The 22886-nt window shown below is 34.1% G+C and overlaps 2 protein-coding genes and 1 long non-coding RNA gene across 4 annotated transcripts; 1 reads left to right on the top strand and 2 right to left on the bottom strand.

Moving 5' to 3' along the window:
• Positions 1–6453: 6453 nt before the first annotated feature.
• On the bottom strand, positions 6454–10500 carry LOC148614450 (placenta-specific gene 8 protein-like). The gene is made up of 4 exons (XM_088586181.1): positions 10338–10500; positions 7782–8022; positions 7496–7635; positions 6454–6610 (listed from the first exon to the last, which is right to left on the bottom strand). Exons 2-4 carry the CDS (start codon positions 8011–8013, stop codon positions 6518–6520), a joined length of 465 nt encoding a protein of 154 aa, XP_088442307.1. The 5' UTR covers positions 8014–8022; positions 10338–10500; the 3' UTR covers positions 6454–6517.
• Positions 10501–11185: 685 nt separating this feature from the next.
• Positions 11186–19497, top strand: LOC148614448 (uncharacterized). 2 transcript variants are annotated; one of them, XR_015923661.1, is made up of 3 exons: positions 11186–11363; positions 18189–18259; positions 18684–19497. It is a non-coding gene; the product is annotated as an uncharacterized LOC148614448 (long non-coding RNA). The 2 variants fall into 2 exon arrangements; XR_015923660.1 differs by lacking the exon at positions 11186–11363 and having other exon boundaries at positions 18029–18259.
• On the bottom strand, positions 15794–19220 carry LOC148614449 (placenta-specific gene 8 protein-like). Its single transcript, XM_088588533.1, has 3 exons — positions 18968–19220; positions 16727–16866; positions 15794–16114 (listed from the first exon to the last, which is right to left on the bottom strand). Exons 1-3 carry the CDS (start codon positions 19218–19220, stop codon positions 16022–16024), a joined length of 486 nt encoding a protein of 161 aa, XP_088444659.1. The 3' UTR covers positions 15794–16021.
• Positions 19498–22886: the final 3389 nt, after the last annotated feature.

Raw genomic sequence — 22886 nt, 5'->3', positions numbered from 1 at the left:
GACTAGTATAAACTCCCTGTTTAATTTTAATGGAAGAGGCATCTGTTCCCTATCAACACATCTCTTCATGTCTTCTACTAGTATCTGATTCAAAGCCTATTAATGGTCCAAATTATCTTGTATCATCAATTCCTGTCCATATGCATACATAAGAATTTTATTAATTTAAAACCCCAGATTTTAGCCATATCTGATCACAACCATAATATTATAGATCTATTTTGGTAGTTAATTATATTGTCTTGATTGCTGCTTTTAGACACTTCATGTACTTGAAATTTACACAGTTGTAAAAAGCAATCATGATACTGGTAACCATTCCATATAACAATATTGGTTACTCTAAAGGTTTTGGTTGTGGTAAAGCTATATCTGGTAATAGTGAAATGTACAGTACCAAGACTTTATTGTAAGTTGTTTATGATAATTGCATGTGTTAAGTTAAAACAGGTGTGAATTGCTTTTGAGATAGTTCAAATCCGGTAAACCTCGAACTAACTGAAAAATTGTTACCGAGCAGGCGGTAGAAGGTGAGGAGTCATTCATATTTATCTATAAAAGAGACTTAAACAATGAGATTACCCCTGATACGGTTTAGCTAGTGGTCAAGTTTTTGGTTGTTTGATCTTTATGAAATTTTATTACAAGGTTCCAAACCACAAAAGAAAGGTTCGTATCGGTTTTTGGGAATATGGCCCGAACCGTTTCGAAATTGGGGTTGTAACTTGAACCAAGTAAGAAACTTGAAGGTACCAGAGGCAAGTGCATGTATTTTTATCGGATTTCTAGACAATAGCTTGTTTATTTCGGGTATGATTTTGAATTCTTTTATTATTCCAAATGAAAATCGTTGCGAATCTTTTTCAATCAGATATCAGATATCTTTTACAATTTTCGAATTAGAAGGGCCAAAGGGGACTTCTTGTTTTTGATGCGATTTTGAAATTCTTATACTATCGCAAAAATGTGGTCTTAAAACTTGAGTATTGATCTTTTGAACTTTATAAAATTTATATCAAGGTTGTAAACCACAAAAGGAATTTATAATTATGGGGATAATGACGTTTTTTTTGTTGGTTTGGGTTTTTTTTTTTTGCTATTTTTCATGTTATTTCTTTCAAAAATCTTCTCCTCTGACAGTATTTCACCACTTTAAACCAAACTGAATGTACCTTGGGGTATCCTACATAGAACTGAGGTGGGGATGTTTGATCCGTCGAAAAACATGGCTGCCGTTACTAAACATGGAACATAGGGGTCAGGTTTAGCGAATTCTGAAGAGGATTAAAGTGTTCAGCATAATGAGATCTGTCTGCGTTAAAATTTTCGTTTTAATCTGTTAAGCCATGTTGGAGTTGCAATTCTTTTTTTTTTTTTTTGTTACTATTTTTATTGTTATTTCTTTCATAAATCCCATCCTCTCACACTACTTGACCAATTGGAACCAATTGTGGTATGAATGTTCCGTGGGAAGTTTTCGAAAAAAACTAATGTAGGGATTTTTGATTCGTGGAAAAGCATGACCGCTGTTACTAACAAAAAAAAAGAACTAAGGAGTCCGGCAAAAGTTCATCCCATATCTCCAAAACCGTTGGTTTAGCCAAATTTTTTTCAATTGCTGAAATGATCCTTAATATAAGGCATACAAAAGTCAAATTTGTCAGACGACTCCTTGTAAGAGTTATTGTCCTTGAAAGGTGAAAAATGCCGGTTTTTTTTTTTTTTGGGGGGGGGGAGGGTGGAGTTTTACAGTTTAAAGTTTTCTTTTTTTTTTATTTTTTGTCGTCCTCATTGTTATGTAATTTGTTTGTTTCCGTGCGATAAATTTACCAAGCGTCACGAAATTTTAAAATGTTGTTACTTGCTGCTTGAAGAAGCTTGCTATTTAAAATAGGGTCACTGGCCTCTACCGTTCGACAAAGGGGGTCAAGCGGGTAAAATATGTTTTCATTAAAAACGACGTAGAGGTTTATTTCTTCTTTATTTTTGATTGATTGATTTTTTTTTTATTTGTTTTTTTTAAATTAAATTCTGTTTTAAGAACAGTATTATCAGCATTATCAGTCTACTGGGGTCAAAGAGGGACCACACCTTAAATACAGATTTTTTTTTATTTCAGGTCTGATTTAAAATTTATTTATTAGATTCCTCATGATAATCTCTAACCGCGTTTTTCAATCAGATTCAATTTATCTGTTACGGTTTCCGAGTTACAAGGGGTCAAAGGAGGCCATGCCAAAAAAATCGTCTTTTTTATTTTTAGTCTCAATTTGATTTTTTTTATTAGATTCTCCAGGAAAATCCCTGCTGCATTTTTCAATCAGAATTCAGATATCTCTTCTAAAGTTTTTTTTTAAGTTACATTAAGGGGCCACGCTCTAAAGAGTAATCAAGGGAATCAATGTTATAGCCGTAATCAAAATCAAAAGAATGCAATCCTGGGACAAAGACCAGACATGAAAAATAGACATACACAACAAAGAACATAAAGTAATTAAAATCATACATACAAAGTAATAAAAGCAAATGAGCAACTCGGACTCCACTAAAAACTGGGTGTATGGACCAGGTGCACCGGTAGGGTAAGCGTCAAAGTCTACTTCTTATCAATTTAGATCAGAATTGATATAGCAGTCGCCAGAGCCTTAAGACATGTAAAGCCTTAATTATGGCATCTGCACTTAAATTACACTACCACAGGAAAATAGTCCAACTGGCATACTCCATTATGGTTCAAATGCAGAAATGCAACATAAACCACCTGATGAACACTGCGAGATTATAAATAGTCATCAATCAGAGAAATGAGACATAAAAAGAAATGCTGAGTACCAATTCAAAGAGCTGTCTCCCGATATTTCATGCAGGCCCTGGTGGATCCAAATATTAACAAAAAAGTGACAGTAGTCCCGACAAAGAAACTTATATAAATAAAGGAGTTGCAGGCTATTATTTGCCGCTAATTTTTTTTTTTTTTTTTTTGGCCAAATATTTAACAAAAGGGTGGCATAACCCCCGAAACCATCTTGATGTATCACCCACTGTATCGTGTATTTTTATTACGGTAACCGCCTCGTGACATCTCGATCGGAAGTCCGGAGATGACAAATAAAAATAAAGCTTTGCTTAGATGATGGCATATGAATTTCGAAAAAAGTATTTCTCGGAAATTGAGTCCGTCTTTGGTCTGGCGATATCGCTTTTTGTAATAATCATTCTACTTGGTTATTTTGGTCATGTGATATGATAATAAATCTGTAGTTGCCCCAGGGCCTTACAAGTACATGACTAGTGATTCCTGCACCAGATATAATTGTTGAAATTACATTCTAGGACTTTGACGTTTGTGTTAATGCACGTGTCTCTGGAACTAAGTGCCCGAAACTAAGCGCTTTTACATGACACATAGGTGTTTATGCGATAACTTGTAGCACTTCAGCTATGAAGCGTATCAACTGAGAAATGTAGCTGATTGAGAGGGACGTGTATCTTAGAACAATTTATTTCATTGATGAATGGTTTGACCAGAACGTTTCAGCCTAGAGGGCGATAAATGGGAAAGGCCAACTAGTAGTTAGTAGTGTAATACCACTGTCGCCTGCACACATAAGAAAGTAGTTCGGAATGACACGAGGTAGTCCCAATATTGCACTGTATCATTCTTAGTTTATTAGAGGTGTACAAACTTGTTATCAACCGAAAGCTGAATGCAGTAATCTCAAACTTCAGTTTCTTTTTTTTTCAGTGTAGGGTAAAATATTTCTGAACAAAAAACCTAGGCCCTTGATATGACAGAATTTCAAAACGAAAGTAGTGGTTTCTGCATCTGGCTTAATTTTTTCACTTTACAGTTCTTAATTAGAAGACAGAACAAGTATGTTGATATTTTATAAGAGTTAAGGTAAAGGGTGCCCTTCATAATGAAATCACTCCAGCACCATCTGTACTCATGCAATTGAAACAGTGGTATGACACGCTTTAATTCAATTATGCAGTATGTCGGGGAATTTTGTCTTCATTCATCTGGGTGTTCCATGGAAACCGACATCGAACCTGAATATTACGCTAATTGGCGCACTGTGAATTTTGATGTGTACGGGTTTTCTTTTTTAAATGTCCTTCGTAATCAGAATGGTGATTTTAAAAATAAAGAGTTCAATTATAACAATGTACAACAATGCTTATGTTAAATTACATTTGAATTCGATTCCTGAACTTTCATTTTATACCTTATTTTTGTAATTTGACGATTATTTGAGGCATAAAAATTCAAACAATCAATATAAATTGATTCAGTACACGAGTACATTGATCGTACGATCGTATATTGTAATGGCGCAGTCATCATCATCGTCTGTGGACACTTTGTGCAATAACTTGTACATTAGTTCTAGTTGACCAATTGATATGAATTTTGATACGATTTTACTCATTAAAGGAAGGTTTCTGTTTAATTTGGAGTCTGTGGCCATTACCGTTTTAGAAAAAGGGTACAAAATAGGTGTTTTATTAAAATCCATGTACATATGTTTGTCTTCCAATTTTGATTATTCTTTTTTACTGTGTTCTTTAATTAATTCTGGTAAACAAATGTATCAGCAGATTTGATGCAATATGGACCGTTTTCAAGTTATAGAGAGTCAAAGTTATGCAATGGCCGAAAATTTAACTTTTTAATTTTTGGTCCGATTTTGGAAAAAAATGCATTCCTCATATGTATCCATGCCTGCGTTGTTCAACCAGATTTCAGATATCTCTACGATTTTCTTGTTATAAGGGGTTAAAGGGATCACACACCTAAATATCGACTTTTCAAAAATGAATTGGTCAGATTTAGAAACATTTTAATTGAATTTCAAATTTTGTGCAATAAACTTTCCAAAATCATTATGTTGTGTCCATACTTATTCGTTAGTGTGTAAAAACTAGTAGTATGTCCACATTTGCCACAATTGTTCAGGTTTGGACATCTGCGTTCGTATCATGATGCGCTCTGCGAAGACTTTTATTTACCTTTGGTGCGATTTTGAAATTATTTTTTTAGGGAGTAATATATATACCTCCTAAAAGGAACAATGATTTTGTCTTTGCCTATATACAATGTACATGCACACGTCTGTTGTGGTAAATAAGGAGTGAATGTACGGCAGAACAATTTTGTATGACCATGTTTATCGCTTAACTGACGTTCAGGGCAATTCTTAAGATTGAAAAGTTCAGACATCACCAAAACAGCACTTAGGACACCGCAAGATAAAAGACCAAGAGGCCGACCAAAACAACATGACAAAGAACAGTTGAAAAATGAGTCAAGAGTTAAAAATGACAAGGGATGAAGCAAAAGTGTTGGTAAAGGAACGTGCTGATTAAAGACTTTATCGGGAGCGGTAGGTAGTTAGATGTCTATCCCAAAATTTGATTGGTTTGTCTCTTATATTTAAAAGGAATTAACCATTGGATTATTGGGATAAGGGTTAGGATTTTTTTCTGCCCTATTACAGTTCCATTTGTAAAATTTCGTTCTGAATTTTTTCTCTCCTTACAATGCAAGTCCTTATTGTTCCCCCGCGCGGACGCGTCCGTCCGTCCGCGTTTTCCGCACTTTTTTGGTAATACTTTTACCAAACAAGTTGTTTTTTAATGAATTTTACGGAAGTTAATGGCCATTGAACTTAGAAAATTTCAGTGAATTTACAGTTTTACGCACTTTTTTTGTAATGCTTTTGATTTTATATTTTATATGTAGTCTTACCATGAGAATGTTACGATTAAGTTCGACCTTGGTTATGGTTGAATGATTTTTACGGAAGTTACGCCCCTTGGACTTTGAAAATTTCACTGAATTTACAGGTTTCCACACTTTTTTTTTGGATTGCTTTTACCTATTGATTTTTGTTTTTTGTATGTAGTCTTACTAAGAGAAGTTAGATTAATTTTGACTTTGTTTCCGTTTGAATGATTTTTACGGAAGCTACGGCTCTTGGACATGGAAAATTTCAGTAAATTTTAAGTTTTCCGCACTTTGTTCGCGGGGGACATTGGTACGCTGTTCAAATTTGGCTTCAAATAAAAATCAAATAAAATGGCTTCCTCGTGTCTTTTAAAAGCTTCAAGACGCACTATTTCTACTATCATATAAAAACACCACCATAATTATATGTAGTTCTGATGTATATTCAAATATCTTCCTTTTCAAAAGTTTTGTAAATGAGAAACAGTTCTTCAAATGGTTTCTACAAAGTTGATTTTCAATTTACAACTAATAATGTATGCAGATAGGGTACCGATTACATGTATGTCACAATGTTATCATAGTCTAGGACTCCATGAATGTAAAAAAAAAACATGCACAGAGTACAGATGTAATGCCTATACTATTTGCAACTTAATCTCCTCGACTTGTACGCAAAATAACCTGCAAGTTACGAACAAAATACCATTAAACTCTGACTATGTATTTTTATAAGTTTATTTACATCGAACCCATAAATAAATGTTCTGTTTTTTTGTGTGGGTGCTAGAAACCCATGTTGGTAAGTTCCCTGTGTTCTTGGCAAAGAGCTAAATGCGGACACACGCATGTAAACAGACAGTCATTACACGCATTCCCCTAGAAAATATAAAATATGTTTAAATTATGCAGTACACTGAACATGAAGTGTTTATCATTCGGCAAAATTAAAGGTTTATTGCATGAATATTGGAAAATATTGCCAAGAGTAGAATTTAATTCTACGAAGGATATATTTGCCAATATTCTCACAGCAATCATTTTATTGCATTGCAGATGCTTCAAATTTATTTCAAATATGCTTTTGTAGTTGATGACGTTATGACTTTGAAACTATATTGCCCTTTACAATATGGGAGTATATTTCATGCCTTTATGACGTTACGACTTTGTAACTATACTGCCCTTTACAATATGGGAGTATATTTCATGCCTATTTCACCTTATTTTCTATTACACAATTAAAATGTTTATTGCATGCATAGTATTTTATATTGCATGACCTCATTAGTGCATTAATTGATACCGTAACGATCAACATTCCCCATTTCTCATGCAATAACCCTTTAACTGTATAGTAAAAGCTTTAAATTTTCTTTATTTTTTTTTTGTCATTGATTGCAAATACATTTCGCGGTTTCATTATGGTGCATATATCTGTATCTGGTTAATCGCAAAGTTTTAGGAGTTATCTCATGGCGTGAATCTCTAAATGATCGAATTCGGGAAAACAAAAGTTTGCAATTCAAGAATCTAAATTTACAATTAACTCCTTATTTAGAAAATACTAAGAACAGAAACCTGCACATATTAGATTCCACTACAAATTGCGTGTATTTCAAGTATAAGAAATGGGTAAAACCAAACTGAGGAACTCGTTATTCTCAATGAAGTCTTTAGTATTCATATAATAATTTATTATATGAACACTGTAGTATGTATATGTACACTGTGTATTCAGTACATAACGATTTAAAAGATTACCGTAATGCCGCCGATAGTTCTAATTCTGGTACGAACAAGAACAGGATATCCGGGTATACAGCACGGACTGAGAGCGCAGTCGCCAGTCCTTCCAGCAATCTGACACAAAGACAATGGATAGCAGAAGCAGGTGAACAAACCTAAAAGAAAATAAGGATTCAAATCAAGAAATGTTTGTTGAAATTCATGCTTATGTCCACTAAATAAAGTATTAGATTGATTCACCAATTAAACAATTTGGAAGGATTAATTTTTTTTTTAATTTATAAGACATAAACTCACTCACAGTTAGTCATATCAACCAAACAATCCAGCGGTCCAGTCGTCCAGTTCCTGACACCATGCATATCACACTGTCTAAGTTTGTTCTTGGTGTCTCCTTGGTTGACGACCACCGTTGTATTGGTTTGCTGCTGTTGTCCTTGTTGTTGGGGCATTGCTGTCTGTGGTACGTAATTGTTGTTAGGGTAAGCAGGTGGCTGTTCGGTTGTGGGTGCGTAGGTTACTGCTGGGTTCATTTTCTTTGTCTGTTAAGGAGATTGAGTACAAATTTGACGTGTATGCATACAATATGTCTATGGGTGCATTTTTTTGTTGACTTTAAAACTTAAGATAATTTTCAGTTCATGAAACATTCGGATTCAACAGTTCAAATTATATCATTTAAAATTTATTAAATAATCTCCGATAAGACGCTTTAATGTTTATGAAAAAAAAAAACAACAGTTGAATCAAGGTTTTTTCTTTATAGTGAATTGATGATACCGGCTTCCCCATTTGCCATTAAGATATAATTTGAAATTTCTACTCGTGTCCGTATTGAACTCCGTAGGTACACTGAACACATTGACTGATTATATCGACCATACTGTGAACCTGTCGTAGGTCACGTCGGTCTTGTAATCCTTCTTATTCAGTCACCTTAGTTCAATAACTGATAAAGCGAGTGTTTATTTTGATACTATCTTAGGAAGGGGACAGGGGGTAGTTTTCATTCCCGAATACAGTGCCGAAGGTACACGGAATATCTGTATCCTACCAAATTTCTTACAGATTAGGCCAAACAAATTATACCTGTTTACCTTATATTAGATAAAAAAAATTGGAGATAGGTAGGCAAATTCATGGTAATTTTCAAAAATCATTCTATATACATGTAGACTTTCATGGAAAAGAATTAACAATGCCAATGGCGGATGGAACCCTCCCCCGTTTTATCGAAAAAAATGTATAATTTCGTGCAGAATTTAGGCAAAAATTCAGCAAAAATGACAGCCTGGACCCCAATTTTCTGGAACCTATACTGTTGCCCCACCCTTTTCAGAGTCTCGGGATTCGCCCCTATGTGCTGAACCAAAATCATGATAAAAAAAACAAAATAAAATGGACCAGGGTAGGCAGAACAAATACAATATGGCAAGGTAGGAAACATTTAAAAGACATATTTATGTTTTGTCTAGGCTGGTGGATTGATTAATTTGAGTTGAAAGCCTAATCAGCACTGTTTCAGCTACAGTGTATATCTGGGCGATCAACATAAAATTGGTGACAACATGAACATGAAATGATGATGAAATGAAAAAAATGGGATGGCACACAAGGATGATAGGATCAACAAATTTAGATTGTCACTGGAAACATGGAAATTAAGGTGGGTAGGGTCGACCAATTTGTCTTCCTGTAAAAAGCAAATTTAAGGCTCCTACTACTGTCGAATACCACAGCAGTTTTGAGGCATTTTTCCCAACACATTGCACCACTATGCTTCGCGGTAATGTGTCAATTCTGTACTATGGCCTGACAACACAGGCATGTAGGATGCCAGGGATACACCAATCTATTCTACCTCCTTGGGCACACAACCCAGTTGCTCCGTGGACAGAGCTCCCTGACCCCAGCCGAGTTTCTAAGCGCTATTAAGTCGCCCTTTACGAAAAGCTGTACTTCGAGACATAGAGTAATCAAGGGAACTAAGATTTTAGCGGAAATCAAAAGAATGTAATCCAGAGACAAAGACTCGACATGGATAACAAGACACACACAACAAAGAAAATAAAATAACCAAAATAATACATACAAAGAAACAAAAGTAAATGAGCAACTCGGAATCCACTACATTTTGGAGTATGGACCAGATGCACCGGTAGGGTAAGCGTCTTCTGCCTTTCCAGAGTGGACAGCTAGGGGTACTACCCCTTAAATGGCGGGTTTTTGTCCATTATAAAAAATTTAAGTTTTCTAAATATGAAACATAGTTTTAAACAGTTGGAATATTTGTGTAATATTATGTAACCTTTAAAATTTTGAAAGGAATTTATTTATATTTCAAAAGTTACCAGTACAAATAAAATGCAACATTTCAAGGCCCACAAAAAATATTAAGATAAAAGGCACACTTTCTTCAGAAATCTCAAATACAATTAATATATGTATAAATAAAATATGACAGTTTTAGACTTTCTTATTTCCAACGGTTAAAAAAACGGGGGGGGGGGTGAATCCTAATTTCAAGTCTTGTAAGTCTTGTTCCCAATCGGATAAATCATACAGGTTTCCGGTTTGTACGATTTTTTTTACATTCTGGACCAAACGGGCATTTGAAGCGACTGCCACGCACCTCTTTCGTAAAATCCTGGTTTGACCCACCCCTGATGTCGTCCGTTCCACATTCAATTTCTGTGTTTCAGTATTTTAATTTAACAGATTGTTGAGCCCAACAGTTCGTTAAAGCCCTACTTCATTTATCTCACTAGTTTCAGACGCAAGACGAAATTGAATAAAATGGTTCTAGGAAGGACCAATTAAGCAGGTAGCGACATGTATCATCAATTTTTAAACTCACCTTCTCAGTCTCAGCTTATCTTGTTCTTTATGTAGTATTTGCTTCAAAATTCAAAATATTTCTGGAACCTTTTTTGCTATTTCATTGAAATTCTAACACAATATTGACGTGCACAACCCACAACACTCGAGATGGAACGTTCACTAATTACTAAGGTGAACTCTATTCACAACCTGTTTCAATTGTTTCGATGATCACGTGACGAGACAATGCAGAAAGAAAATTACGTCAACTCGTTAACTGCATGATTTTTTTCTGTAAAATAAAATAGCTTAAACACAATGCAAACATATGAAAGCGTGTAAGTTCTGATTAAAAGGAATTGAAATAGTGATAAATAATGTATTTTCAACGTATTTCAAAAGAAAAAAAAACTGGAACAAAAATTATAATCATGAACAAAAACAAGGATTCAGGCCTATATCATTTCTATGGATTGCAAAGTGGTATACTTTGTAATTTAACAATATTTTTAGATTTATCTGTGCGACATATTCGTATGCACATTAAGTAGAATTAGTAGAAGGAATACTTCTGGCAGGTTTGATGAGTTCCTCCTCAGGGAAACACCCAATGTAAGATTGTTTACTACCTAAAAAGTAATGATTTAATGTGCTGGATTTTAAAATTTCATCCGTCATTGTAATTACACTGTACGTATACATATCTTAAAAAAATCATATGTACCTTAGATATGATGCGAATGCATGTACTTGTAAGATGTTTTATCATGATATTCACGTGCTTCGTATAATATCATATGACTAATTGTAATGTGTAAATTATTTGGTACTTCTTTTCTGTCACATGTATTTATGAGCCCCTCCATTTCAATTAAAAATATAAAAGCGCCTGTCTGTGCTGTGCGTTCCCTTGAAAGTCTGGCTTATATTACTAGAGAACCGGTTGACTTTTGTACTAGTATAATCACGTCAATATGCTGTTTTGAAGATTTTTTTACTTTTGATTATGTGATATGTGAGCTAACTTTATATGAAGGATTTGTGTTTAGTCTGTTCACATTTAGTAAGTACTATAATTTAAGTTCTTAACTGACTCTGATTCCAACACAATAACTTTTTTTAAGTTCTCCGGAAGTACCATTTAATTTGTGGCCTCCCTGGTCGGTCCCTTGGTTATGATATCAGTTAATTCCTAACAACGTACATGTAGGTGGGTAAAATACATTTCCATTTACTTAAGCTATACATCGGATAGTACAAATGTACTTATTTTCAGTACATGAACATGTAATTTATACATGTACATGTAGGTAGTAACTTCAGTAATGACACAGAGAGCTTATCATGTAAACCCTACTCAAAATGAAGAGACAAAAAGGTATGTAAAGACTGTGTCAATCGGCCCGATAGGCCCTTTGGCGGTGAAAGGTAACGTAAATCGGCCAAAATCGGCCCGCTGGCAGTATAAGGGTTAAGGGACATGTCGTACACGATCATTGAATACATTCGTAGAAAGGCTACGGTAACAGATTAACGAAAATAACGAGATAAAAATCAATGTTTGTGTCAATTGCTGAGATGACTTGAATTAAAATTCAGACCCAACGAAACCTTGACCAAGACACAACAAAGCGACGAAACGATGCCATATTAGGGGTTGCTTAATATCATGTACCTCGAAATATGTTAAGTTCAGTTAAGTTAATAAATTTGCCATGTAGTATGAAGGTACAACTATACCGAAATCTAGTTTAATGACCTTTATAATATAGATTGACACCTTAATGTTTATGTTTGTTCATCCATGCAATGTCATATCTGAGAAAAAAAATGAAAATCTAAAGACCTAAAATGTTATGAATGCACAATCTACCTCTACCCGAACTATCAATACCATCATTCTGTTTATGATTAGTACATGCATGCATGTTACGTGTACGCCTTAGACATTTCAAGCGTTTACAAAAAGTTTTATTTTTCTTATTAAAAACACAAATCACCTTAACATTTTAGCCTCATTAATTAGGACCGCTAACTGAATCGTACTTAAGGTAGATTATACATGTACATATTACATTGAACATTCTTTTCTGTTATCTTACAAAATCAGACAGACATGCATATTTTCATTGAACTCATAATGTTTAAAATGATGTAGCTCATATTCTGTTGTAGTTGAAACAAAATTGGAAATCACCGAACTTTTTTTCGTGTAGTATTAAAATACAATTCCATTACATTTCTATACGCCTAATTTTATCATACATGTAAGAATTACGAAAAGAGTCCGAGCGGTAGTACTTTCCAAAAATAAAATTAATATCACAATGTAACTATATAAAAAGAGAGGGTTGTACAGCGGGTTATCTCATCCTACGCATTAATACATTATGACATTCATTTCCAATTTCAACATCAATATTAACATTTGCCATTTTAGGTCGCATAGAACAGGGAGTGGTTGCGATCGAGTAGGAAAGGGACATATTTCTCATTTCAAAATTCATTTCTTTATTCAGCGTGCATTTCAACATTCGCTACTTTAAGTCGCATGAGATTGGGAATGATAATGACCGACCCCTGGTGGGGAGGGCTGGGGGTTAGTCTAATCAAGGGAACCAAGCGGAAATCAAAAGAATGTAATCAAGGGATAAAGAACAGACAGGAAAAATAGACACACACAACAAAGAACATAAAATAACCAACGTAATACGTACAAAGTAACAAAGGTAAATGGGCAACTCAAACTAAAACTGGGAGCATGGACCTGGTGCACCGGTATGGTAAGCTTCCACTTCTTTTCTAGAAACATCCGACGAGTTGCTCATAAAAATTCAAGTCTGGGGTAAGAGGAAAGAGGAAAGGAAAACTATGAAACGTTGAACAAATCAGTTTTCATGGTGCAGATGAATACACCGTAAGTGATGACTTAATTTTTGTAGCAATATAACCCCGTTCCAGAAGTCTAATTGTAAGAAGTCTAGCGCGTTAAAAAAAGTCTGCGTAGTTACGGCAAACTATGGCATAACGTACGAGTTGTGATATGAAAATTCTATATGCAGGTGCTGAAGGGAAGTTGCCATAGATGAAAGGAAAGTTTGTCATAGAGTTTTGTCAATAGCTTTCCTTTACCATCGATCGCTAGTGTAGGTCAAAGTATGATGCTAACCTCATAGTGTCTGTAGTATCCTTCATCTCAACCTATTTGGGGTAGATGTGATGTATAGAATCCCCGAAACTAGAATTGTTTAACGATTAATATACGTCATCTACATAAGGGAAACTGAGATCAAAGGATCTGGCTAAACGATGTTCTTTCCTTTGGATCAGTGAAAGAATAGGGCAGCAAGTAGAGGAGCACATTTGTTCCCATTGAAATGCCGACCGGTTGTTGAAAAATGCGTCCACAACACTGGACAAATATGTTGTCGATAAAAAATTCCAGCATTTTGAAATATCTTCTTCGGTATATTTGGAAGATGATTTGGTATCGTATTTTACGAAGTATGAGGAATCTCTACAAAGCACTACTGTAACATATCTGTATCTGGGTGTACCGTAAACATTCATTTCAATATTTTGCAGTTTAGTTCTCATAAAGTTGGGAAAGGTCGAAATCGACTGGGGAGTCTCATTTCAACATTAATTCTAATTTTCAATATTCTCTATTTTAGGGCACACGATGGGAATGTTTGCGATCGATTTTATGGTGTCAGAGGTACAAAGTATATTTATACTAGATATAACCATTTATTATACGGATTTTCCTTTTAGACTATTCCTTTTTGTACTGCCTAGATTTTATCAGTTTGGTAATTTTGTTATTACGCTTCAATCAACATTTGTTTCCTTTGTAGACATTCATTTAAATATATAGTTTTATTCTCATAGAGTTGAGAATTGTTGCAAACGACTTAGGAGGGATCAGAAATCTCATTTCAAAATTCTTTTCCTTTTGTTAAGTGAAGTGTCAGGAAAAAAGGATAATTTCTAAACTAGATATACAGTAAGCAGCTAACAAGGAGAAAACACCCGCGTCCAATGGACTTTACTCTTAAACCCTTTAGTTGGATGATCTCTCTTTGAAGTCCTCCCACTATAAATGTTTTTTTTTATGATATACTTCGTACTTACCGATTTTGTTTTCAAGGATGCATAAGCAGTTAAAAAATGTTTTAAGATATCAAGAAGTGTCTTTAACAGAAATAAGTGATTTTCATATGATATGTAAACCGTACTGATCGATTGATTATTCAGTGTTTCTTTATGACAAGAATATTTTTTTTTAAATTAAACCGAGTGTCTGATACTGTTTTTCTATTAAACGAACACCCTGGGACGGAACTCACAATATCTACCCACTGGATGACATGAATATAAAATTTTATACAGCTTCCATTCTGGTATGGGTTTTGCCCAAGATTGAATACCGTGTGATGTCATATAGATTGAAGTTTAATTATGTAGAATTATATGGATTATTATGTCATCAGCAAAACATCATCTGAAAAAAATTACCAGTTCATTGAAATTGTAGTCCCTATGCACAAGTATTTTGAATTCATTCGATTCCCGTATATCATCTTGCATACATTGTAACAAACGTTTTTGCAAATGCAGCAACTTCAGCCGATGTGACTAGAAAAGCAGAATATGTTTTCCCTACTGGTGCTTCCTGTTTCAGTGGAGTCCGTGTTAGACCTTTGTTTTGTTACTTTGTACTTTTTTTTGGTTTGGTAATTCGATATTCTTTGCTATGTGTGTCAATTTTACTTGTCTAGTCGTTATCCTTGGATTATATCCTTTTGATTACTATTCATATCCTGGTTCTCTTGATTTTCCTTTCTCCCAATTGCAAACTACCCCTCATATTTAAAGGCTATATATAGAACGATTAGGACGGGGGAGAGCTCTAAATACCGGTTTGTTATATATTCAAGATTTAAAAAACAATTATTATATAGACCGACAGCAGTGATTTACCGAATGTTCCAGGTGTAAACATTTTCGATAATTCACACTGTGAAATAAATTCGGTAATTTCACTCTCGCACTTTCGCCCGCCAAAACGCCACAACACGAATATCAATCCGCCGTTCACAAAATTTAAAATTTATATTGAAAATATCAATGAAAAATGGAGGAAATCTATATATTAAATAGGATGATCAATTGGTTATCGCGAATAACCAAAATATGATCACTCGTGTCGTGAATACATGAAGATTTATCTCGTGCGCGGAACATGTTCAGCACACTCGTCAAATCTAGGCGTTCTTCGGCAATCGTTATCATGTTATGGTTATTCACTCTTTCCAATCAATTATCCTATTAATCCCAAAATCCTAACTATATATAGACTCTTTCTGACCGAACTACTGAAAAGATTTTGACCGACCCTAGGTGCTGAACTATAGTTAGTTTACCCATAGTCGTCATACCAAACAAAAAGTCAAGCGGAGTAATTTTGGGCGACATGAAAAACCACACTGCTAAATCTTAGTGAAGGTTTAATTCGTGCCCGAGTAAAATTGAATTACTGATTGTATAAATTTAGACCAGAAACTTCATTTCATGAAATCATTCAACGTTACAATGTATACAAAAATATTTACAAAACAATATAATCATTCGACATCAAATAAAAATTAGTTTCTATGATTACAAAATTGAGAAATGTTTTTGAACATAAAGTAGAAAAGTCACGTGCATCGCACCACGCTAGTAACCCATGGCTGTCAGCTCCCTGGCCTCCTGACAAGCAGCACATGGCCCACAAAAGCAAACGGTCAGACAGTCATTGCAAATGTTTCCCTGAAATTAAATATTTGTAGAAGTTTATTAAAAAACCAAACATTGTCTGTAAAATGAATAATTTCCAGATCAATGTAAATTTTAGAATCCTTTCTTGTTTTGATAACATCATAAAAAATTAAAAAATAATGCTTAAGTGCTTGTGCAAAAATGCAAATAATGCCCCAAAGAAGCATTAAATTTTATGTCTATCATAAACCGAAGTTTATCTGTCCATCAGTTTTACTCATTGAATGTAAGAAAGCGAAATGCAAGCTTAGTATTATTAAATTGTACAAAAAGGCCCTACCATGACCCAATCCATTATACCTTCAATATTAAGTCATTTTATACGGGAACACAATCGGAACTAAAAACATAACACGCACATTCTCTATTCGTCCAAACTGTCCAGTTTCCTGGAATTGGGAAAGTTGAAAGTTCACTGCAAGTTGAAGTGCATCCAAAAATTTATTTACATTGCGATGGCATAACCAAAAAAGTGACTGGGATTTTTTTGGGTTTGTATTCATGTACATGTACGTTGACAAAATTATACAAGACTGATAAGGTATCTAGTCCAAGAGATATCTCCGCCACATGGGCTTTGTATACATGCATGTATCTACTTACAGTTATTCCACCAATAGTTCTAATTCTAGAACGGAGGGTAATTTCAGTACAAGGTACACAACAAGGAGTGCAAAGACATTCGCCTGTTCGACTGGCCAAATTGCATATGGCACAGGGGTAACAACACCAGGTAAACATACCTAAGGGAAAAAAGACAGATTGACAAATCTTCATACTGTAAAAACGCAGAAACCATTGAAAATATTTTTTTGAATGTAATTACATGTATGTACAAAACATTTTGAAGGGACATTGTTGTATGATTGTTCCCCATATTTCAAAAAGAGTCGAACTTAAACTTAACAAAATTTTCTTCAGTATATTAAAGCTTGGTGATGAACATCGTATTACTGTACTCTGTTATGTAAACTATTTATTCATTTGACAAAAGATGTAAATTATTCAAGTTAAAACAACTTTTTTTTAAATATTTTACATAAATTTGAAGTACTAGAAAATGTCTCTATAATTAAAGAAAGTTCAGAAACCAGTTTTAATTATATGTGCATATGTAAGACATAATACTATCCGGATGAGATCTTTTCCTTGGAAATTATTTCACATTATTTTTTTTCCGGAGAATATTATTTCACTATGAAAAATTTTCCACACCTATCAAATTGTTTCCACTACTAGAGCAATGATATTTATTACAATTTACTATGAAAAAGCTAGAGGTATTCTTAATTGAAGACAGGATATTATTCCATACTACAGTATTAAATAATATCCAAAAAAAGTTCACATAGAGTGAACAGAATTCATAATTGTACACAGGATATTATTCCATAGTATTAAATAATATCCTGAATATAATTGATAAATGAAGAGTGAACAGAATTCATATTCTTGATAAAATGGATAATATTAATCAGTTAAATAATATCCTGGGTGAAAAACTATTTGTAAAACATCCCATGAAATATCATTCATGATACTTATTAATATCTAAAAACATCCTGGATGAAAATTAATATCTAAAGCTTCCTGGATAATATGTCTGATCAAAAACTATCCAAATCATTAACACCTTTAACACTGTGAACTAAATTACCCAGCAACAAACCAATCCCCACTTTTTTTTTTATTATAGTACCCCCAAAGAAAATCATTTCAGACACTTGGGTGCTTAATCATCATATGGTTGGGTATGGAAACAATTTAATAATCATGGAAAACATTGAACTATTATAAAATATCCCCGGATTAAATCTGATACTTTTTTTCCGGTGAAAAGTATTTCACACAGGATACTATTGGATGTTACATATACAGTATTTGAAAATATGGAAATATTCTGTACAACAATTTTCAATCAAATCAAGGAAAAGTTTATCTAATACAGGAGTTACAGCTTTGAGGTGTTATAATTCTATCTTAAAATCATTGGAAAAAAGAAATTTTGACACGTAGCTATAAATTTCACAATAACATACGTTTATTCTAAAATACACTTTTAAAGGGAGTAAATCCGAAGAAATGGAATGGAAATTTTTAGTTCAAGAAATTGAATCTGAACATGTCTGATACAATGTAAGTATTTTCATACAATTTAAAAAAAATATTCATACGACCAGATAGAAAATACCCTTTATAATATACAATTATATTATATCAAAACCATAAAATTCACCAAAATGGACGCTCAACTATTTCGCAATCTAGTTCGGTAACATATGTATTTGAGACTAAAATGCATAATAATTCAGGAAAGCGATCAAGAGAGAGTTGTCTGTCTTTTATTCGAAAAGTTGCCGCCGCCTCTTGAAAACAGTACACACTTTTTATTATTATTTATTCTTAGTGTTTTCAGTTTTTTCTCCTTCTTTTCAAATAATTTTGAAAGAATTAATTGATTATGACTAAGACCATTCTTTTAGTTGTATTAATCATTAAAATTTCCAGTGTTGTAGAATTTCTATAAAAATATGCACTTTTTTAAAATGTTTGTTTACAGATTTGAGAGACGGATCTAGCTGTATTTATTTTTCTTTAGATGTTTAATAGTATTTAATTGATTTGACACGTGATCTACAGTTATTTTGAAGTAAATTTGATAATAGTTCAACAAGGTGAATTATATGTCATCGGGCCGGGTGCGAAGATTGTTATTGAATGTGTACTGCATTATGATATGCACTACTCACTGTAATAAAAAATAAGTTCCTTACATATTTACTGTATCATGCTTGGTAATTATGGTGGTTATATGAAATGACATACAATGTAGTAAATACGTACAGTTAGAGATGTCTACAAAACATTCACATAATCCTGTATGCCAGCCACGGAAGCCATGACGGTCAACCAAGCGCAAGGGGTTCTGAGGTTGCGTCTGTGGTTGTTGTATTACCACGGTTGTTGTCGACTGGGAAGCAGCCATCTGATGCATGTGTTGATTGGGCGGGGCATATCCAGGGATAGGTTGATTTGGTGGAGGTGGACCGGGATATATCTGTGGATACATGCCTTTATTGTCGTGGCCGTCCATCATTTCACGTTTCTGGAAAATACGTCCAAGCATGTATAGGAGAATAAAATGAGATAGACACAGCTTTCAACCGAGCACCGCATTATACACTTTTCTTAAGTTTTCGAGGCATTGAAAAATGGGACGACGGCTGAAAGGGGCGAAATAGGATAGGTAAACGGGTTTCCATTTTTTTTATAAATAATTCGGCGTATCAGGTATAGACACTGTAAATAATTCTTTTTTATTTTGTCTTGGTTTTTGAATTGTGTATTTTAATATTAAATCAATTTAAAGGCTACTTTCACTTTGAATTCACTTTCTGCGGGCCTGTTGGATACCTTTTCCGGTTTGACTGAACGTCTATCGTAGCTTCGCATGCGATGCTCGGTATCATGTGATTATGCTCGTTAATTGAAATTATGCGAAGGCGATGATTGCAAAACATATGACAATATTTACACAGAGTTTTTATTTGTTACAAAAATGATAAATTACAAAGAAAAAAATAAATCACGAAACCTCATTTTTAACAATTGTTCTTGTGAGGGCGTTGCTTGTAAGGCTTTACAGAACAAAAGGCACATCATACATGGACAAATATTTTTAAACATGCTTCAAATTTATTTATTTTACCTTATTAGAAATGATACCTTGCTACCGTAGTTGAAAAAAGTACACTATTACCGTCAAAACCGGCTCACAAGGGCTATATCCCACTATTAAACATGCAGCCCTACTAGTGTATAGCCACGGTTATATACTAATGGAGATGCATATTTGATAGTTGGAGCAAGCCCTGTGCCCGGCATCAAATTAAAATTCTGTAATTTTGCAAATATGAGAGTATTTATGGGAAACTGTAGACTTAATGGTGACTAAAGGAGTGCCTGATGTGCATTTGAGGTTCCTGATAATTTTGAGGTAAAAGAGCAAAGAGTGATACAAAATTCGGTTCGTTTACATTTGCTTTTCACGAATGATTGAGAAAACGGTGCAGTTTTTCCCTGAAGACAAGCAACCATTTAAAGGTTGATTATTTTAGCACCGAATGATATACTGCAATTCATATTCATATCACAAATCAAATGATTTCTTGCTTCATTCCTAGCAAAAAATTAAATAAAAGGACTGCCATGGCAGATATTGCCATATCCCCAGCCAAAAAAAACCAAAAAACAAAACAACAAAAAAAACCAAAAAAAAAAAAAAAAAAACAACAAAACAACAAAAAAAACCCAACAAATAAACAGTTATAAAAAAAAACCTGAAGAGGTGACAGTAGACGAAGATGAGATACTTGCTGAAATTGTGTCTACAATGGAGACAAATGACTATAATGATAATATGCTTGCTTTGGTTGACAAAATGTTTTCATCAGTTAACATACAGTGACCAAATATGCATCAAATGTAACACCTTGATATCCCAACAAATATATTTTAGGTTTGTAATGCTTTTCTGTCCACATTCCTCGTCAGCATTATTGCTTCTAAACTGTTTAACAGATTTCAGCGAAACTTAACTTGGAGTGTAGAACTAATATGATAACATAAATAAAAAAGAGTATTATTTTTTTTCTGATTTAATATTGTTCCCTTATTTGAGAGTTGATTGGTATCTACAAAAACAACAAAAAAAGTAAATTATTACTTCTGTTGCTTACTAGCAATTGTTCTTATTGGTTGTAAAAATGAAGAAGTAAACATTTTTTGTGGCCTCTTGGTCATATTTGTGTGCTTCTATTCATCTATACATCAAATTTTAGAACCACTGTTCTCAGCTTGTTAAAGCTTTACATTTAGATGTTTTTGACCTGTCTGTGATCCGCTTTCAATCAGTTAGCTTATAAATTGTGTATGTTTGTGAATTAATCTATCTGCTGTTTTCTGTTTTTAAACTTGTACTTGAATAATTTTGAAATGGTATAGTTACTTCTTCTGACGTTTTCTAGAAGTAATATCAGTTTATGTTTTATTTTTTTATGATTCTATTACAGTTTTGTACTTTAAAAATGAACCTTCCATTTTGGGTATTTAAAGAAAACAAAATATTTGACTCTCAGTCTCATTGCCAAGCTATCCAAAGACAAATTATTTTTTGATGAAACATTTATGATACAAGGTATATCCGTGCAAAAGTTTATTAGAAACTGACGAAGTGACCCCTGGAAATTTTTGCATGGTTTTCTGTGAGACAGTAACTTACTTGCGCTACTCACTTTCTTGTCAGGAAATTACCGTAAATTATCACACACCGGTCTTAGCAAAACCGTAAATCCGGCATTGGAACCGTAAAAGATTCTTAAGGGGTTATACGCCGTGGTATATCACATAGATGCTGCATGTTTTCACTATTAGGTCTGAAAATTTACTACCTTTAAGAGCTACAATTAGAACGGAAATTCCCCTACATTTCACATAAAGTTGTCGTCATACAGAGCTCATACAATACTAAATTCAGTAATTTGCTGTGACCATTGTATGTACGAATAAAGAGATTATGATTTCTACTAAAACAGTTCACTTGTGCAAAATAATTTTGATGTGCACTTTTTCCACATTGGCAAAAACAAGGGTACTAAAAGTTATGATGGATTATTTTTTTATTGCCTTCTAAAAGCTACATGTAATTGGTTGGATTACTGGTTGTGTAACCTCACACAAATAATGATATACCTCTTAAATACTTTCAAAAGTACGCAGAAATGTATACTTAGAAATTAAAATATTTTCTACACAAATATGCTAATTTGATAACAGAAAACATTAAATAAATGTAAATAGTTCATTTGTTTTCCTAATGTTAGATGTAACACCGAAAGACTATAAAACTACCAAACGCATCCGCGCGGGGAGCACAAATCTACTGCATTGTTATATACGTCATAGTTTGGTGACGTATTTTAAAGTTAACGGTCACCTCATACAGTGAGTATTCTACATGTGAGATATTAAGTTTGTTTGTTTGTTTGTTTGTTGGGGTTTAACGTCCGAGCAGCAATATTTCAGCTATATTCAAGACAATGACCATGAAATGGATGATAAAATGAACATGAAATGATAAAAAAAGGATAGATCACAAGGATAATAGGGTCGACAAATTTTGATTGCCACTAGAAAAAGGGGGGATGGGTAAGGTCGGGCAATTTAGCCTCCTGTGGCGGAGCGCAAAGGTTCCTACTCCTATCGAATACCACAGCAGGGTTCTTTAACGTGCGAGGAACGTGGCATCTTTCCCAACACGGTGCACCACTATGGTTTGCGGTCAGGTTTTTCGTATTATAGCCTGACAACCCCAGCATGTAACATGCCAGGGGTACCCCATTCCACCACCTGGGGCACACATCCCAGTTGCTCTGTGGGCAGAGCGCCTAGCCCCCGGCTAGGTTTCTGAGCACTATTTAGTCGCCTTTTACGACAAGCTTAGCGCTGCTGCAGGGCTATTCTTTTGACACCCGGACCTGCACGGGGCGTGAGATATTAAGAGAAATATTCGACAGAAACTTTGCCACACGTTGTAGCCAGAATATCCTTGACCGTTCTATTGTACGCCAGTACATTCATTCATACACCAGGTCTAGAAACGTTCACAATCCCCAACACTTTTCTGACACTTAGTGTTTAACTCGCAGGCAAAAACCTCAAAACACACAATATCCAATCTTAATCGTTGATAAAATATTTTGTC

This window comes from Perna viridis, chromosome 6 (assembly GCF_037379345.1).
Source record: "Perna viridis isolate PV_CMFRI_1.1 ecotype Kerala chromosome 6, ASM3737934v1, whole genome shotgun sequence".
Lineage (NCBI taxonomy): Eukaryota > Metazoa > Mollusca > Bivalvia > Mytilida > Mytilidae > Perna > Perna viridis.
Note: the sequence above shows the minus strand (reverse complement) of the source record. Positions and strands in the feature narration are given on the sequence as shown.

Excerpts from the sequence above, each read along its gene's own strand:
- LOC148614450 (XM_088586181.1), bottom strand. The coding sequence starts at position 8,013 with ATGAACCCAGCAGTAACCTACGCACCCACAACCGAACAGCCACCTGCT. Across the intron at positions 7,636-7,781 it reads TTTGGTTGATATGACTAACT|GTTTGTTCACCTGCTTCTGC; the intron begins GTGAGTGAGTTT and ends ATTTTCTTTTAG. Across the intron at positions 6,611-7,495 it reads GAACTATCGGCGGCATTACG|GGGAATGCGTGTAATGACTG; the intron begins GTAATCTTTTAA and ends TATATTTTCTAG.
- LOC148614449 (XM_088588533.1), bottom strand. The coding sequence starts at position 19,220 with ATGATGGACGGCCACGACAATAAAGGCATGTATCCACAGATATATCCC. Across the intron at positions 16,867-18,967 it reads TTTTGTAGACATCTCTAACT|GTATGTTTACCTGGTGTTGT; the intron begins GTACGTATTTAC and ends TTTTTCCCTTAG. Across the intron at positions 16,115-16,726 it reads GAACTATTGGTGGAATAACT|GGAAACATTTGCAATGACTG; the intron begins GTAAGTAGATAC and ends ATTTAATTTCAG.